The following is a 19,468-nucleotide window of genomic DNA, read 5'->3' as shown; positions in this document are numbered from 1 at the left end:
AAGCTCCGTATAGTTAAAGCCATGGTTTTCCCAGTAGTGATGTATGGAAGTGAGAGCTGGACCATAAAGAAGGCTGATCACTGAAGAATTGATGCTTTTGAATTATGGTGCTGGAGGAGACTCTTGAGTGTCCCATGGACTGCAAGAAGATCAAACCTCTCCATTCTTAAGGAAATCAGCCCATAGTGCTCACTGGAGGGACAGATCCTGAAACTAAGGCTCCAATACTTTGGCCACCTCATGAGAAGAGAAGACTCCCTGGAAAAGACCCTGATGTTGGGAAAGATGGAGGGCACAAGGAGAAGGGGACGACAGAGGACGAGATGGTTGGACAGTGTTCTCGAAGCTACCAGCATGAGTTTGACCAAATTGCGGGAGGCACTGGAAGACAGGAGTGCCTGGTGTGCTCTGGTCCATGGGGTCACGAAGAGTCGGACACGACTAAACGACTAAACAACAACAACGAAAGCAAAGGTTGGATGGCCATCTTTCAGGGAGTCTTTAGCTGTGATTCCTTCATGACAGGGGGTTGGACTAGATGACCCTTGGGCTTCGTTCCAGCTACACAGTTCTATGATCCTGTGCTTTTTACAAGGTCAAGTCCTTGTTCCATTGAGCCCAGTACCTGGCAATGGCTCCCTAGGGCCCTCAACCTGATACCTTACTTATCTGCCACCTCTCCTATGACGGTATTTTATGCATTGTGTTTTGCTGTTATTTTTATTGATTATAGATTGGTAATTATTTATTGTGTGAGTGTAAACTGTTTAAGTGTTATTTGCTGACGTTTAATTTTACTGTTTGCTGTTAGAATGGAATCATAGAGTTGGAAGAGACCACAAGGGCCATCGAGTCCAACCCCCTGCCAAGCAGGAAACACCATCAGAGCACTCCTGACATATGGTTGTCAAGCCTCTGCTTAAAGACCTCCAAAGAAGGAGACTCCACCACACTCCTTGGCAGCAAATTCCACTGTCGAACAGCTCTTACTGTCAGGAAGTTCTTCTTAATGTTAGATTCTGATGGATTCTTGAATATTGCTTTGTTTGATATAAGTTGTTTATTTTAAAGTTATTGTGACTTTTATATTGGATCAGATTGTTACTATCAATGTTTGATGTTTTATTGTGTTTTTATATGTGTTGGAAGCCATGCAGAGTGGCTGGGGCACACTGGGCTGGGGTATAAATAAAAAATATTATTACTGTATTTTTCGCCCTATAAGATGCACTTTTCCCCCTCCAAAAATGAAGGGGAAATGTCTGTGCGTCTTATGGGGCGAATGCAGACTCCTTGGCTTCAGCGATAGCAACGCGAAGCCTCCGAAGCCTGCACTCCGGAGGCTTCACGTTGCTTCCGCTGAAGCCAGGAGAGTCTGCTCTTTGAGGCTGGCGGTGGGGGAAAGCAGCGCTTCCCCCATCGCCAGCCCCAGAGGATGGGGGGCTGCAGGAAGGCGCGCAACGCCTTGCCGCTACTCTCCAACCCGGCTTCGAGGCTGGCGGTGGGGAAAGCAGCGCTTCCCCCATCGCCAGCCCCAGAGGATGGGGGGCTGCAGGAAGGCGCGCAACGCCTTGCCGCTACTCTCCAACCCGGCTTCGAGGCTGGCGGTGGGGAAAGCAGCGCTTCCCCCATCGCCAGCCCCAGAGGATGGGGGGCAGCAGGAAGGCGTGCGACGCCTTCCAGCTACTCTCCAACCCTCCTTTGGGCTTTTGCGGGAGATGGGGGAATCCCCCCACCTCCTAGAAAAGCCTGCAGGAGCCGCGCACCCTTTAAAGAGCGAGCGGCTCTTGGGGGCTTTTCCCCAAGGAGGGAGAAGGGACTGACTGGCCGAGTCAGTCCCTTCTCCTTCCTGCGGGCTTTTGCGGGAGATGGGGGAATTCCCCCACCTCCCGCAAAAGCAGGCAAAAGCCGCGCGCCCTTTAAAGGGGCTCCACGGCTTCTGCTGGCTTTTCTACGAGGGGGGGGAATTCCCCCATCTCCTAGAAAAGCCCGCAGGAGCCGCGCACCATTTAAAGAGCGCGCCGCTCTTGGGGGCTTTTCCCCGAAGAGGGAGAAGGGACTGACTGGCCGTTTCAGTCCCTTCTCCCTCCTGGTCGAAAAGCCCGCAGGAGTCACGCGGGGCTCCTGTGGGCTTTTGCGGGAGGTGGGGGAATTCCGCCACCTCCTGCAAAAGCAGGGAGAAGGTCTTGGAGTAGTGCACAGGCTGCGTGCAGCCTGTCCACTGCTCCCAGAGCTGCGGGGGGGAAATCATATTTTTTTCCTTGAGTTCCCCCCCTGAAAACTAGGTGCGTCCTATGGGCCAGTGCGTCCTATAGGGCGAAAAATACAGTATATATTATACATTACTCCTTTAAAAAAAGAAAAACCTAGCAGCACTAGAGTTTGATTATGGGATTTTATTGCTGCAATGGGTGCCCGCTGCCACTGAGTGTTGGTCCCTGTGACGTTAACATATGAGAGTGCTGGAGGTGAAATAGTTAAACAGGGTGCCCAGTCAGGACCCAGGGGGCTGGAGTCAGAGGGACTATCAAACCAGCTCTGGGAGCGGCGAAGGAGGAGTTGTTGGGAGTTGGGTGGTTGGTTGGAGTGGGAGTGAATTGGGATAGAGTCGGTGGGTAGGCTGAGTTAGTGTAGCGAAATAAGCTGAGTCAGAAACAGTTAGGGGCTAGGAAGACAAGTAAATATTTGAGAGGTGGTTTAGTGAGTGAGAACAGGTAGCGGAAGTTATAGGTCTGGATAGGCACCCCATGATTGTAATTGACCGATGCCTTTTATGAAAACAACACGCTTGTTAATCTGAAATAAATAAACAGAAGTTCGTGTTCCAATTTAACCCTGCCTGGACTCAGTATTGTACCAGGTAGGGCCTGGGTGGTGGCAGCGAGGAATAAAGTGGTGGCACAGGGATCAATAGACTGTGAAACGTCCAGGGACCCTGTGTGATCACCACAGTCCCTCCCAAAGCTTTATACCAGGTCAGACTATTTTCCCATCTGGCCCAGTTTTGTCTACTCTGGCTTTGCAGCAGCTCTCCTAGTTCACAGCCTAAAAGTTGCAACTCATAATTCTATTTCATATGGAGCATTTATCACACCAGCTTGAGTTGCCCTCACATTAAAAGCCTGACTTATTCCTATTAATTGCTTCGGCTGCCTTAGGTTCATCATCAGATGTCACGCAGTGAGTATTTTATGTGGGATGATTCAGTAGGAAATTTCCAGCGATCCGAGATTGTGCTTCCCATCAGATATATTTTCCCTGGTATTTGAAGGCACACATGTGTGCTGTGACTAACAAGTTCCATTCCCTTTATTCTACCGAAGAAGAATTTAAAATGTGGTGCTTATTTTCATAGGAGATCAGTGACTGGAATAAATTTACAACAAGCAGTTCTGCATTTCAGTAAACTCGGCATTTGCTTGTGTGAATATTGAAAATAAGTAAGTATACTGCAAGATTTCAGAGGATTTTCCTGAGTTCCTCCCACACACTCATAATTTTGGGGTCAAAATTTTGTGGTTGGGAACGCATTAAAAATGTCCCTATAGGAATCAATTGTGTGAGCACTCACCTAACAAATGATTTTCTGAGAATGCATTGTGTTCCGATAGCAAGACCTGCTTGTATCTGTAATCTGAGTGTTCCCATGGCTCAACTTGCCTTGCCTTCTAGCAATATTGACCTTAGACCACTTAGTGTGTGCCCTGTTACCTCAGCAGCTCTGAACATTTTTTAGGATCAGTGTGAAATCTTACAACATCAGAGGAACTGAATTGTGAATGAAACTGTCAGGTAATTAATTTTACATGGGCTACTGTCATAAAGTCATTTTCATAAACTAGTTACTTAGAGACAGAAACCTCTGTATCCATTATCCCGAGTACCCTTGAGATCTAGTTTGCTGATCCGAGGATAAAATGCCATCAATAATTTATTCACAGTTTGTAGTCTCATTTCAGTTTTGACATAAATCCTTTCTCTCTCTCTCTCTCTCTCTCTCTCTCTCTCTCTCTCTGTGTGTGTGTGTGTGTGTGTGTGTGTGAAGCAGCTGCTCACACATCTTTCCCCCTCCCGGTCTGAGGCAAATGTCTCCATCATGTTTTGATTGTGGTTAATACAGTGGTACCTCTGGTTACGAACTTAATTCATTCTGAAGCGTATGTAACCTGAAGCGTCTGTAACCCGAGGTACCACTGTATTTTAAAAGCCTTTTAAAAAACAGATCCACAGTTCAGGGATATTTTAAGCTGCATTCTGATTGGCCTAAAATATATGCTTTTTTCTCTTTTCTTTTTAAGGGATGCTTTGCATGGTATCCTAGAAACATGATGCATGGCAATTCATACTGCATTTGATGCCATGAATAGCATGAGCAGTAACCAGGAATAAAAAAAAGAGATGTGTGTTTTGTGGAAATGAAGACAGTCCTTCAAGTAACACACAGAGATGGGCCTAGAGGGATTATTTGCCCTATTTCTGCCATCTGCCCACCCAACCACTCAATTCAACCTGAAGACCTTTGTATCTGGAAAAGGACTCCTGCGGCTGCCTTACAGTACTCTGTGGCTGCATACATGCCATACATTTAAAATACAGTGGTACCTCAGGTTAAGTACTTTATTCGTTCCGGAGGTCCGTTCTTAACCTGAAACTGTTCTTAACCTGAAGCACCACTTTAGCTAATGGGGCCTCCTGCTGCTGCCGCGCCGCCAGAGCCCGATTTCTGTTCTCATCCTGAAGCAAAGTTCTTAACCTGAAGCACTATTTCTGGGTTAGCCAAGTCTGTAACCTGAAGCATATGTAACCTGAAGCGTATTTAACCCGAGGTACCACTGTACATGAGAACTGTAGTTTTCCACTCATGGGGCTTCAGCTCCCAGCACCCTTAATGAACAAAAGCTCCCAGGATTCTTGGGATGTGTGTGTGTGCTTTAAATGTATAATGTGTGTGCAGTCTAATCTCCTCTATGACTTGCCCTCTGTGCTGGTTCCAGGTTTGGGGGAGCCTTTGGCTAGTTGTCTGAAGTGTAGGTGGGTTCCCATGAGGCAAGACACGGTGATAACAGCAAGAACCTTTATTGAACTACATAACTGGGAAATAGGGGCAAAGCAACTGCTTATATACATTCCTGAAAGCCTGGGCCACTCCCACTCCCAACATGATTGGCTGTCTAAACTTCCAAGCTGCAAATCACAACTCAGAGTTCAAGGGCCAATGTCAGAGGCCCAAATCCTGAAATGTTCTGTGACAGGACATCATTTATCGAATCAGAACATAGGAGCTCAGAATCCTTAGTCCAGACTGAAGCTCAGGGAAACACAGGCCACTGAATACAGAACATTGTCCACAATGGGTCCTCTTCTCTCAGTGGCTCCTGAGAGGGGCAGGGGTGGCATCATTGAGCATCACAAGTTGCCTGGGGAAAGGGATTGATAGTTATACAACCCTGAAAATTTTAGCTCTGTGAGGGGGGATAAACATCTCCAAACAACTCTCAGCACCCTTAACAAACCACAGTGTCCCCAGTATTATTTAGGGGAAACCACAGGGCAGCTGCCTCAGAGGACAAAACCCCAGGGGCAGTGCACCCAATGCCACCAGATAAGCAAGGAGAAGTGGGGGCGGGTCCCTCTGCCAGAACCTGGAAGCCAGTGCTGCAGCCCTAAAACTCCAGTAAACAGTTGTGCCGCCTTGCCCCCACGATTGAGAGGCCCCGGGGCATGTGGGCATGGCCGCCACAGAACTTGGGGGGATGGGGACCTGGACCCCTTCCTTGAGAATTTTGGGGGAGCCTTGGCCCCCTACTTGGCGCCAGTGCCAGTAAACAAGGCTTTGGCAGGCAGGGGAGGGAAACAGAGGCAGCAGCCATGAAATCATCATCATCTGTGTGGCTTCCAAGAGTGGCCCCTGAGAAGCCATGAGTGTTAAAGTGGTATAATAGTGCTTTAAATGTATAGTGCGGATGTGGCCTTGGGAACAGAACCCAGAATGGGATTATGCAGATGAAATGTGTGGGACTATGCAGATAAGAGTAGGCTTAATTTTCAAAGGCTGGAGTCGCCATAGGCAGGAATCAGGTTTCACCTCCATCCCTAATAGTGTTCTTATTGGCACTCCTGAATATTCTCCCATCTTCGTGAACAGCTGCTGTTTGCTTTTATGGAAATAAGGGAAGTGGTGCCCTTGGGAAAGTTTTTATGGAGTGTCCCTGCCACTGGATGGCTACCCTTTAGCAACAGGGATCAGGTCTGGAGGCAGAGACTGAGAAAGGTAAAATGTTTATCGGCGTGCTTCCCCCAAGGTGCCCTTGAAAATGTAATCCTTCTCTCCATAAACACATCCCATTATAATGATGGATATTTTGCTAGTAGTTAAATAAATACATAAATGGGTCCTTGTTTATCCCTACCGTAGAGCTGAGACATAAGGAGGTCAAATGATTTACAGCTGTGAAGTTACATGCCTTTGTATTAGGAGAAGTTGACATTTTGTCTTTGTGGCACAGATTCAATGGAAATTCAGCCTGTGGGCTAGGCACATCACAATTACATGGTACACGCTCCTGCTTGTGTGGGCCAAATATTTAAAACCCAATGCAAAAATAAAAATAAACAACATTTTAGATTGGTTTAAATTATAACACGGTTCTCTGTTGTTATATTTTTGTTCAGATGAGACACAGCTATTGCACAGCATTTGTGGTGAAGTTGTGGTGCTGTGGAGGTTTGTAAAATTCATTTATTCGTCAGCAGCAGCATTTTTCTTTTCATTTCTATACCAACTCTACAATTCTATGATTCTATGAAATTTAAAGTATACATTCAAAGCAGCATAATTAACAGGAAACTAAAATATTATCTTAAAGATTTCAAAATAAAACATTACCAAAGTAATTCAAATATAAAATGTGCATAACTGGCAAAAGAATGAAATAGTATCATAAGCATGAAATATATCAGCTGCTGTTGCTGCTAGTCCTGCCAATGGTGGTTCATGTACCCTCCAACATTTCTCCGATGAAAATAGGGACATGCCATTCCATAATGGTAATTTTACTATTTATACCCCAAACATCTTACTAGGTTGATCCAGCCGCTCTGGGCAGCTTCCAACATATATGAAAACGTAATAAAACATTAAACATTAAACATTAAATCCTATGCAGGATTGCCTTCAAACGGCTTAGGGGTCATATAACTCCATACCCTCCAACATTTCTCCAGTGAAAATAGGGACATCCTAAGCAGGGGTCTGCAACCTTTAAGACAAAAAGAGCCACTTGGACCCATTTCCGAAGAAAAAAAAACTAGGAGCTGCAAAACTGGGAAGGTGACATTGGGGCAGTGCATGACTAACGCACGCACCGCCCCCATGCGACGTCACAGCCAGTACAGCGCCCGCCACAGTGGGGAGTGTTGGGGCGCACAATGCGCCTCCTCCCCTCACTAGTATCCACCCCGGAGCCGCGGCAAAGGTGTAAAAGAGCCACATGCGGCTCCGGAGCCGCGGGTTGCAGACCCCTGTCCTAAGGAAAAGTGGGACATTCCGAGATCAAATTAGAAACAATGATGGCTTCTCTAAATCAGGGATGTTCCTGGAAAATAGGCACACTTGGAGGGTCTGGGTCAGGGGTCAGCAAACTTTTTCAGCAGGGGGCCGGTCCACTGTCCCTCAGACCTTGTGGGGGGCCGGACTATATTTTTTTGGGGGGGGGATGAACAAATTCCTATGCTCCACAAATAACCCAGAGATGCATTTGAAATAAAAGTACACATTCCACTCATGTCAAAACACGCTGATTCCCGGACCATCTGCGGGCTGGATATAGAAGGCGATTGGGCCGGATTCGGCCCCGGGCCTTAGTTTGCATGACTTGGGTCTGGACTAAGAGAACCCAAGATGGTCTCTGGCTTCTTCAGCAGCCTCAGCTTTTGTAGTTGGAGTCAATCAAAACCCTGCCCTCCCAGGCCTGGTGGGAAAAGGCCTGCAATACAGGGAACAGGTCCTCTGGGACTCACAGCCAATATGGTCAGGGAGCTATAGAGTCCACAGCAAAAGTCAATGGACTGCGTCAAATTAGGTGTTCTTCCACATGCTCCCTCTTGGGCTTGCTGATCAGAAGGTCAGCGATTCGAATCCATTCAAAGGGGTGAGCTCCTGTTGCCCTGTCCCAGCTCCTGCCAACCTAGAAGTTCGAAAGTATGCCAGTGCAAGTAGATAAATAGGTACCACTGCGGCGGGAAGGTAAACAGCGTTTCCGTGCACTTTGGCACTCAGCACGGTCCTCCGTGCGCCAGTAGCAGTTTAGTCATGCTGGCCACATGACACATAAAGCTGTCTGTGGACAAACACCCGCTTCCTTGGCCTGAAAGCGAGATGAGCACCATAGTCCCATAGTCACCTTTGACTGGACTTAACCGTCCAGGGGTCCTTTATGTTTACCACATGCAGGTGGTGCTGTTAATGGAAGGCTTGTTTTATATTTTGCACTAGAATACTGTTTGAGAGAAGTGAAACTCAGGGCCTAATTACACATTATGCTAATGGCATGATTAGCAATCATATCGAGGGTGTGTGTGTGTGTGTGTTTGTTATATATATATATATATATATATATATATATATATATATACACACACACACACACACACACACACACCAGGTACAGGTGTGTATGTGGCGAATTGTCATTGGTGCTTCAGTGTGACAGGAGGGGAGGTTTATACCTTCTCTTCCCAGCTGCAGTCTCAGTAAATTAGCATTTGGCACCAATGGGAGGTTTTGCCTAATGCTACTTGCCATGCAGGGGGGGACAGTTTTTCCAAGATCGCTCCTCCCTGTGTGCTGTGGTGCCAGTGTCAAGCATGCTCCCCCCTCCCTGCTAGTAATTAATTTTTAAAAACCTGTGATGAGTTTTACTAATCATGTTGTTAACATAATGGGTAGTCAGGTCATAAATCCAAATATATTATTCTACTTGCACAAGAGCAACTTGCAACTGTTGTTTGTGCAATTGGACGCATGAGATCGGCTATGGAATCTACCTTGAATAATGTTGTGTGTGGATTCTTGCTCAAGCTTTTATGGAGCTGCTGTTTCTCTTTTCCTCATGCCTCTTTGGATCCAACCCATCGTTTGTGCTGCTGTAGCTAAACTGGATCAAAAAGATTAGGCTGTAAATTATATGTGCAATATTGTTTGAAAGGGAAGTTGATATTCCAGAGCCAAAGATAAAAAGTTAAGAAATCCCAGTATACGCAGAGTTATTTTGTTGCTGCTCCTAGCATGATAGCATTCTGTTACTGGACTTGTAATACAGTTCATTTGTTTACATGTATAACAAACGCTACTGGCAAAGTAAAGAAAGATTGTACAGGTGGTGCTCTCTTCTTTGCGTAGCTTACATCTGCATAAGTTGGCCCACAAGACTACTACAAAGCATTTTTTTTAAAAACACCAGCCAAGTTATGTGACTAAAGCTACTGATCTCCACCTGCTCCTTTATGGACTGCCAGCTCAGTGTGTTTAATTACATAGTTGTCTCATTTTGTTCCTAAAATGTACAGTACAACAGTAACCAGGGAACTTATTCCCCAAATATACTCTACCAAATACTCAAACACTGGACTGGGTGCTTCCAAAAGAGATTGAATATTTTCGCCAAGTGTAACAAATGAAAAACAGTTTGCCAGGGAAGATGTCCTATGTCAAAATAAACAGAGGGGGGTAAGACAGATTTTCATTGTCCTACATGATGTTTTAAAGTCGTAAAGAGAAAGCTTCTAAGGCCACATTCCTCTAAGACAGCGGTTCTCAAAGGGTGTAGTGCGCCACATTGGTGTGGCAAGAGAGGATGGCATGTGTGGAGGAGATTCAAGGACGATCAAATAAACGTTTTAACATTTCAGTGTAGTATAGTATCTTTCTTTTTTAATTTGCAGAATACGGATTATTTTTTTCCAAAAAGAGCAAGAGCATTAAGATTGATAATGAGGACCATCCTAGTTGTGTTTTCCAGTGGATTTCTTATGAATAATAATTTTAAAAATTCAGCGTGACACAAGCAAAGTTTTATTGTGAAAGTATGGCCAAGAGGGAAAAAAAGTTTTGAGGACCACTGCTTTAGGCCGTCTTTTAGCCGAGACAAGGCTGATCCAAGGCTGACTGAGACAAATGACAAGATGGCACTCCTTAATTTCATGTACACCTGACCAGACCAGCAGCTTCAACGCTGGCAATGGGACACAAAACACACCTGAGGGCATCAGGCAAAGAGCAGACACATGGCACATATGATGCGCTCACTGTCTATCTCTCTTCTCTCCCACCCACCCCATATCCCGCCCCGCTTTGGGGGCGATAGGGCTGAGGTTTTTCTGTTTCTCCTCCTCCCCTCAGGCAGGCGGGGAAAAGGGCGGGAAACCGACTCGCCCCCCCGCGGCTTCGTGAGGAGAAATTTGCCTCTTCCGCCAAAGCGGCGTCGGCGTCAGGGAGGGGGAGGGGACGTGGAAGGTACCGGGGAGGAGGGGGAGGAGGAAGAGCAACGTTGGCGCCACGTGACGCGGCGCAGCCAATGGAGGAGGGGCCCCGCCCCGCCGCGGAGCGAGAGTTGCCGACTGAGGCCGCCGCCTCCTCCCTCCCTCTCCTTTGCCGCCGCCGCCGCTCCTGGGAGTCCGAGAAGGCGGGGTGGTTGGCTGGTTGGGGGGGGGAGGGAAGAGGGGAGAAGCTTCCGCCGGGAGGGAGGCGAGGCAGGCCGGCTGGCCGGCCGGTGAAGTAGCAGCGGCAGCCCCGGGGAAGAAGAGGAAGGGGGAGCCACCGTCCCCGCCGTGGGAGGCTGAGACTCTCCGGCCTGGCGGGCCCCCAGCCGCCCACCCAGCCGGCCATGCCGAATAAAAACAAGAAGGAGAAAGTGAGCCAGGTCAGGCCTGAGGAGGAGGCGCGGGCTGGAGGAGGTCCTGGGAGAGGAGCAGGCCCTGGGGAGGGTGCCGCTGGCGGGGTGCAGCCAGGCCTGCGGGGGAAGCTGGAGTTTGGGAGGTGGAGGAGGGGGGGAAGGGGGTTATGGGGGTCCTGGGGGGGTCGCTAGTACTGGCTGGGCTTCGGGGAGGGTGGCCTGAAAAGACACACAGGGCTTGAAAGATGTACCTCCTGAGAGCAGCAGCTGCTTCTTCTTCCCTGAAGATTTGTTAAAACACACGCGTCCCTGTGTACACACGTATGCATAAGACACGCGCCTTCCATTATTATCCGCGCACGCGCGCCCCGCTTCATTATTTTACGCGCAGGCTCCCACACGGATCTCGAAAAGGGTAACAAAAGGGCAAGAGGCACGAGTTTGTACTTTGGGGGGATAAAGCGACAAAGAGTCTTGTGGCTTTTTTTTTAAAGGACTAACAGGTTTACTGTGGCGCGGGAGTTAAGTCTTTTAGTCGTTGCAGCAGGCTTAGGGCGGCTCGGCACCCCTTGCTTTGAGGTTGGTTTCTGGAGGTGTAGGGTGTTCCTTGCTAAAAAAATGGGTGGTTTCTTTTGGAGGGGAGAGGGGAGTCTATAATGCCAAAGGCTGGCATGGCTAAGGCCAGTGGGAAATACACAACAGAGTTGGTATGATGGAATCGGTGTTGTTTGTTTATTTATATTTTAATTGGGGCATGTCGTAACAAACTTCCAGATATGCTTGTCAGCTTTCTGGATTTGGCTCTGTCATGTATTTGCAAAAAGAGGCAATTAAAACAAATGTTAAGGTTTAACATGTCATCCTCCTGCTTGGGTAGGGAAACATATTGGCATCTTGACACAGACATGATTGCTTTGAAGTGAGTGATGTTTAGGCATAAATCTTAAGTAATGCTGCAATCCTATCCACAGGTACTTGGGGGTAAGTGCTGCTGCTTGATGAGATGTATTTTGAATAAGCATACATAGGATCAGGCTGTGCTTGCCAGATGGAATGGTCCTCCCTATGTGTGTGGTTCTGGAGGTGGGGAAACTATTGCACAAGCAAAAATCCTTGCACAGGGCTTCCATTGACTGGGCACATTAAGTAAAACCTGTCCTTTGTCTCCTAATTGACAGGGTAACTGAGGCAGAAACCTGGCCTCTTTCAGACATTCCAAGAAGTCTTGTTTTAGTGCTAAAACTGTGATAAAAGGCTCCTCTTCCACTTAACAGAACCCTTTAGTGTTGAATTCCATGCAACATCTGCACATCTGTTCAGAATTTGTGTGCTTATTGCACTCTGTCTTCTATCTTTCGTGTCTCACTGTTAGCCCAACAGACAAAAAAGGCTGTAGCACAGGCCAAATAAATCCCAATAAATTTAGGGGAAGGACAAATCCAGGTGCTCTGTGATGGCTGTTAACCTGGGTTCTAATTGTCAGGTGTGTTCTGAAGTGCTGGGGAGGGGAAAGTCTCAGGTCTGGTCTACACTTTAGTCCTGCTGTCATAAACATACAAAGTTATGGGAGTGAGCCTTGAACTTGCATGTCTTCTCTGTTGTACATAGTTTTCAGTTTGAACACATGGGGTCAAAGTTTAAAGTAGACCTCAGGATCATAGTACTGAAGGTGATGTCATGGATCACCTGTTGCATCTTTGCAACCGTAGGATATATATTCCCTGAGCTTCTTTTGTACTAGCTGTGGCTATCCAGCCTCCTTATAATTCTCCAGGGTTTGAAATTGCTCAGACCCCAGTGTCAGTCCAGATTTCTAAGCTGTTCTTAAAAATTAGAAAGCAGTGGTTGATTGCCATAATACTTTATGCAGCTTTATTGCCCATCCCTGTTCCATCTCCGTTCTGACAGCTTTCCTTGAAATTTCAAAACTATTGCATGTTTCCTTTTACTTGCGTTGGGGTAGTTGAGCTTGATTTGAAAACTATGCTGCTTGCTAAGAGAGAGTAAATGGAAACCTAACATCTTCTCTTTTATAGTAAGCATGTGTTGCCATTTATTTTATTTCATGGATTTATTTCATGTAACCGAAATTGTACTGTTTCTTTTTCTAAGTAGGGGAAACTTACATTTCTCTGTTAATTTCAGGAACCTCCGAAAGCAGGGAAAAGTGGGAAAAGTAGCAAAGATGTACAAGATAATCTGGACATGGAGGTAAATGTTACAAATTTAAACATTTTGCTTTCTTTCATAAACGTTTACACTGATGTTTTATAACTTCCTTTGCTGATATTTGGCAGTGCTTTTCAGTCCCTCTTGTGATCACTAGCAACTTCTCAGTTAAAAACTAAAAAGTGAAGTGCCTTAGTGACCTTGTTTTGTGAGAAGCAGTAATGTGAAGTTCTCAAAGTGTGATTAAAAATTGTTGCTCAGCATTTTTCTTTGTAGTTAAGAAACTCAGTTTTGACCTGTATGCCACCTTTAAGAGTAAAACACTCTCAATGGGGCTTGTTCTCTTTACCGTGAACTTCTGGGTAACTAGGCAAACTTCTGCTTGTTAGCTCTCCCTGCCCCCCAATCTGAAATGCAGGTATAATAGAGCTGGTTTACCTTACAGGAATGTTGTAAGAAATATTGAGATAACACACTTTAGGTGCTTAGAACATTTAGGAAAATTGCACAACAATGATTGGGGATCTATATTTTTGCCTTTTACAAGTATGGTAAAAGTACAAGTATGGTGGTGTACCAGTTTTTAATAGAGTAGACCCATTGAAATTAATTGTCATGACTAACTTAGGTCCATTAATTCCAGTGGGTCTACCCTGAGTGGACGTTAGTTGGATACAATGCATAGACTCTTGGAAATGAATGTCTCATGTGACTCATGAAAGACTGCCAAATGTACTGTACCTTCTACAGATTTGTTCTTAAGGCTGCAATCATGTACACATTACAACCCTATACAAAAGTTCCATTGGGTCTTATTTTTTATGAAAGTACAGCTTTCTCATTTTATGTTTTAAAATGATTCGGGTTGGCATTTCTGTGTGCTGTCAAATGCTGATTTCAGCACTTGGAATGTGTTACTATTGTGGCATTTTTAGGATGGCCATCTGTCATGGATGCTTTAGTTGAGAAGGGCTGGGGAAGATTCCTGCATTGCTGGGGGTTGGACTAGATGATCCTTGGGGTCCCTTCCAACTCTACAATTCTGTGATTCTATAAAAAGGCATAGGGAAGTAATATGTCTGTTACTGTTAACACATTCTTTAATGCTTTTGTCAAATCTTTAGCTGAACTACTTAAGCAATGTTTTTAAGCATGATAGAAATAGAAATACTTTATTGTCACTGTGCCACTTGTTTACAGTGAAATTAAACGAGCCCCCTCCCCCCCAATCTCTCTGTCCTTTTAAAAGTTTCCAAAGTGTGTCAAAAGTGTTTACCCTGTTACTGCAGCCGGATAGTACTCAAAGGGTTTGGATGTAATAGTATGCACCTTGCCTCGTTGTATTTCCTGTATGCTGGTGGTGCAGCATGGGTGGGGCCCTGTTGCACCTAATTTTCAACATGACTTGCTAGTGCTGCATGCAAGCAGACTTGCTGTTTGCCAGATGAGAATCAAATCAGTGGGACAGTGGGACAGATACTGTGCCTGTGACTTGGGGCTAGAATACTTGGCTGTTTCTGGCCACTTCCTCTGATGCATGGGGAAACTAGCTTCTGCTGTGCATGTTGGAGGAAGGGAGTGATTTCTGTGGCAGCTAGACATGTGTTCATATGATCCCTTGTAGCTCCCAGAGGAAAATATGAGAGGAAAATGTGCTTCCCTCTTTATTTCACCAAAAATTATATGCCACTTTATAATAAGGAAACAAACCTCTTTGCACAAATATAAAATAAAAAAATAAAAACATTTGAAAGATTATTAAAACCATTAAAACCAAAAAAAGAGATAAAACATGTGCCATTTCCACAGATTGAAGCAGTGGAGTGATTCTGCAAGTAAACAGGTGCTAAGCAGCTAATGCTTTATATACTAACACCTTGTGTTTGGCCCAGTAGCAAATAGGCAACCAGTGCAGATCTCTTTAATCAGAGGTGTTTCTCATCTAGACAGCTTCTCATTCCTGTCAGCAGCTGGTCTGAAGCACTTTGCACAGTTTCTGGCTCAGGCACAAGGGAAGCCCCACATAGAGTGCATTGCAGTAATCCAGTCTTGAGAAGTTACCAATGCCTAAATTACTGCGGCCAAGCTCTTCTAGTCCAGAAATGAGCATAGCTGTCGCATCAGTGACAGCCGGTATAAGATTTGCGAAGAGAAGGAGCTGTAGAGACAAACTATGCTGTTGGGGAAAGCAGGATGGAGAGATAATGGCGAATTGACAGCGATGTGGCTGAACATATGGGCCACATTTGCACAATCAGCCAGGATACGCATGAGCGGTGTGCACCCACACCTCCCCGCTTTGCTGCTGCTTTAGTCGTCACTTTGTGTGGGTGGTGAAGCAAACCAGGAAATGAAGTTAGCCATGGTTTAAACTTGACTTCTGAATCCTGTCTCATTTTTTATTTATTTTATTTTTACCATTCACACAAAGGGAGAATCAATGTGGTAGAAAAGGAGCTGTCTGCATGTGCATACAGCTTGTAAATATCCTGACTTAAGAAGCCAGGATTTGATCATGCAAACAAAGCCATGGGGTGGCTAGCACCCACAGCAGATAATCTTTCGTTGCTAAAACCACAAGGACTGTAACATGCAAGTGCTTCTGCACTTAAATTGTTACTGGCAGAATAATTGTGCATATTGGAATGTAAGACGATAGTGCAGGTACAGTTAAATATTCCATTTTTTAAAAACTGTCTGAATACATATTAATCTGTTTTGTGTACATGTACGTAAAAAGAAATTATTTATCAACATACTGGGAACCATTTTAGTCTCCAGTATGAAATTGTGTCTCGTTATATGAAAATATATAGTGAGTTCATATTCTGAAGCGCCATTAATGGCTAAAGGTGTGATGCAGGAAAAGCGCAAAAATTCCTTGCTAAATGAATGTTCTGTGTGTTATACAATGCAGAGCTCTACCAGACTCTCCTGGCGCCATTTCTGATGGCTAGGGAACAAAGGGATACACAGAAACCATACTCTTGGATGCTTCCCAGAAAATAGAATCGGCACTACAATCACATATGCTTACATGACGAAGCACAAGTAAATGGGCCAAAGGCTCAGTGTGGAAGTTGGCTTCACTTAGCCTTCTTAACAGCAGCTATCCATTAGCTAGGTGGTAAATCTTATATCCTTTCAACTGGTTGTAATGTCTGCGGCGTGCAAAAATCAAAGCTTATTTCAAAAGCAGAAATTGGGTGGTTTGACGCTTTTCCATGGCCCAATATTTCCTGGCTTAACCTCTCCACCTTTCCCTGTATCTGTCTTGAGTACTTTGGGCTAATTTTACATATAATCTTAAGCCTCTCTTTCTGGAAATGTACTAGCATATGTTGTTTTGTTTCAAGTGCTTATGAAAAATGCCAGATTGTGAAGACTAGAGAATGTCCTCTATTCAAAGAACAAGGAGAACACAAGTGGCGGCATCCCACAAATATTTTATTTATAGACACCTATATAAATCTTATAATTTTATTTGAATTCATGGTGGTGCTTACTTTTATGTTATCTTCTCTGTAGATCTGAAAGCACTAGTAAAATGGGTAACATATTTCAAACATCTCATGCAACTTCTCTGAAGTCCAATTAAAAATGAATTCGTGGCCAGGGTTGCAGCTGAACTTTTATATTCTGTTAAGGCTGGAACTACATAAAGCGGGAGCTGCTTGGCTGATTCCAAAAGTAGCGTTACATTGTTGAGTTTTTCTGACACCACAAGCAGCAACTAAATAGAGCAGGGTGGGAAACTCAGCAGTCAAATGTTGTTTTGTGATACTGGACTTTACCATCTAGGAGGAGAGGAGGCGATGGAAAGCCGCAGTTTGTTGGTGCAGCAGCTATATCTATTTCTGACCTCATCTTTTTAAAAGTCATCTACATCTGTCTTGCTTACTATAGTCCAAATACTGATGGATACAATTGCATCATATCAGATGTAGTTTAGTTTAGAGTTGTCATTAAGCAGCCTTCTGTGCATCCGCAGACCCTGCTCACGACTACCAAAGAGCCTTTGTGGTGTGACTAATACAGTACACCTATTTACAATTCATTGAATATCCTTATTAAAAAGACAGCAGCTTCCATGGATTCCCCCCTTCCTTGCCTGAGGGCAAAATATTAACTTGCATATTCCTTTGGGTCTACAGTACTGACAATATTAATTATGAGGGGGTGTGACAACAGACCACTGTAGAAGGTAAAGTACACTAGTCATGAGAAAGAAAGTGTTTATTGGAAGAAAATACAAACATAGTTCAGAGAGTGCATCCATAGTCCACTCTCCTGAGGTTAAAGCAACTTTTTCTTCTTTAGGAAATACAGAAGTTCCATACTGTTCCCTTTGGGGTGGGCAGGAGCAGCAGTGGGGGAAGAGTCTACTGATGCAACTCTACTTGCTGTTAAGCCCCAACCCGTAAGCTTTTATTCAAAGAAAAATGCCAGTAGGCATTGATTTTCAGTTATACACAGGGTACTTTGATGAGCGGTTTTCCCTCTTTAAAATGAAGGTGACAGCAAAGAGTGTTAAAAATAGATGCAAGCTTGTTATAAACAAAGTACTGCTTTTTGGAATCTGAAATGCTATGTGTACTTTACCTAATACCATAATGCAGGTACAAAGTAAGTTCTCAATTCTAATTTAAATGTTCAGGAAAGTCAGCGAACTAACCTCTTAACAGCTGCTCTTCAAGCGTAGTTCTTCAAAGTCCATGGATCATAGACTTGCTGAACCTCATGGGTATTAAAGAGACATATTTAGCCACTTTGCCTCCCTATCCTTTTGGAATGTGTATAGCAGCATACAACATTAAACAAAGTCATTAATCATAGAATTGTAGAGTTGGAAGGGACCCCGAGGGTCATTTAGACCAACGCCCTGCAATGCAGGAATCTCAGCTAGATCATACATGACAGATGGCATCCCGCCTCTGCTAAAAAACTTCCAAGGAATGAGAGCCACCACCTCTCATGGGAGTCTGTTCTACTGTCAAACAGCTCTTACGGTCAGAAAGTTCTTCCTGATGTCTAATCGGAATCTTTTTTCTTGTAACTTGAATCCATTGGTTTGGGTCCTATCCTCGAGAGCAGGAGAAACTCCATGTGAGAGGCATTTAGATATTTGAAGATGACTATCATTTCTCCTCTCAGTTTCCTATTTTCCAGGCTAAACATACCCAATTCCCTCACCCATTCCTCATAAGGCTTGGTTTTCAGACCCTTGATCATCTTGGTTGCCCTCCTCTGCACATGTTCCAGCTTGTCAATAGCCTCCTTAAATTGAGATGCCCTGAACTGGACACACTACTCCAGATGTGTTTTGACCAAGGCAGAATAGCATGGTACTATTACTTCTCTTGACCTGGACACTATACTTCTGTTGATGCAGCCTAGAATAGTGTTAGCTTTTTTTGTTGCTGCATCACACTCATGTTAAGCTTGTGGTCCACCAAGACCCCTAGATCCTTTTCACATGTACTGCTGGCAATCCAGGTGTCCAATCAGATGTGCACTGTGGTTTATTTTTATGCTTTTGTGAAATAGACACACCAAGGGTGAGGCCAAAAATAGAGGCTTCATAAAGCTTGCCTAAAGTAAAGAACATTGGTATTTTCTCAAGGATGCTTCCTTTCTGGATCATGGATTGGGTGTAGCAAATCTTACAGCACTTGTTACCTTTTTGAGACTGTCTCTTGGCATTATGGACTTGTCCCCTTTAAGGTTTTCTAAAATAGGTTTAAATATGTGGTGATAGCCAAAAAAGAAAACCCCTTCGGAGTTAGTGCTAATGGTATTAGAAGTGAAAACTATTGTTGACTGCTTTATATTGTTTGACTGCTTCTGTTTAAGAAGTCTTAATTATTCTTTATATACAGGTTGCAAGCAAAAAATCCAGCAGTACCGTTGTACCTGCAACACAGATAGCTAAAATCAAAACACCTCCTGTACAACCTGTAGTGAAGAAAGAAAAACGGCAGAGTTCCTCAAGATTTAATCTTGCCAATAACAGAGAACTCCAGAAGCTGCTAGCTTTAAAAGGTATTTACTATCTTTCTTTCAGTAATCCTTGTTGTAGAAGCAAGTTGGTAATGTAAGAGTGAGCAAATTTCTGCAACTGCAGACTTCAATTTGGAGGGCTCATTTAGGCATGCACAGCAGAGGTTCTGACCTTTTCCCCTCAAAGATTGAGTCTTCAGAGCACTTCTCGAACTCGCCTGGTTTCCAAAGTGACTTGTCAAGCTGTGCATAAACTGCTGTTGAGAGAAGGTGGGGAGAAAAAGCTAGTGACCTTGTTGCGCATCCAGCTCACCAGATGGCCTATAGGATTGTAGCCGTGGGGCGCGAGCAGCAGATTACATTCCAAAATGCATGCGATAACATTGTGCATTGGTGATGTCGGGGCA

The 19,468-nt window shown here is 44.7% G+C and overlaps 1 protein-coding gene and 1 long non-coding RNA gene across 8 annotated transcripts in view; one reads left to right on the top strand and one right to left on the bottom strand.

Annotated features, from left to right (window-relative positions):
* Positions 1 to 5,060: 5,060 nt before the first annotated feature.
* LOC128406007 (uncharacterized) lies at positions 5,061 to 9,923 on the bottom strand. The gene is made up of 2 exons (XR_008328391.1): positions 9,046 to 9,923; positions 5,061 to 5,417 (listed from the first exon to the last, which is right to left on the bottom strand). It is a non-coding gene; the product is annotated as an uncharacterized LOC128406007 (long non-coding RNA).
* Positions 9,924 to 10,713: 790 nt separating this feature from the next.
* PPP2R5C (protein phosphatase 2 regulatory subunit B'gamma) overlaps positions 10,714 to 19,468 on the top strand; it is a 78,185-nt gene continuing 69,430 nt past the window's right edge. For 3 of the 7 annotated variants that reach the window (XM_053372889.1, XM_053372383.1, XM_053372804.1), the window contains exons 1-3: positions 10,719 to 10,919; positions 13,038 to 13,103; positions 18,941 to 19,103. In XM_053372889.1, the coding sequence (XP_053228864.1) occupies positions 10,884 to 10,919; positions 13,038 to 13,103; positions 18,941 to 19,103 (265 nt within the window). In that variant the 5' untranslated portion in view covers positions 10,719 to 10,883. Of the gene's footprint in view, positions 10,920 to 13,037; positions 13,104 to 18,940; positions 19,104 to 19,468 lie in introns of all 7 variants that reach the window. The other 4 variants (XM_053372552.1, XM_053372468.1, XM_053373028.1 and 1 more) reach the window with 4 other exon arrangements.

Source organism: Podarcis raffonei, chromosome 1 (genome assembly GCF_027172205.1).
Source record: "Podarcis raffonei isolate rPodRaf1 chromosome 1, rPodRaf1.pri, whole genome shotgun sequence".
NCBI classification, from domain to species: domain Eukaryota; kingdom Metazoa; phylum Chordata; class Lepidosauria; order Squamata; family Lacertidae; genus Podarcis; species Podarcis raffonei.
This window is presented reverse-complemented; position numbering and strand designations above follow the sequence as displayed.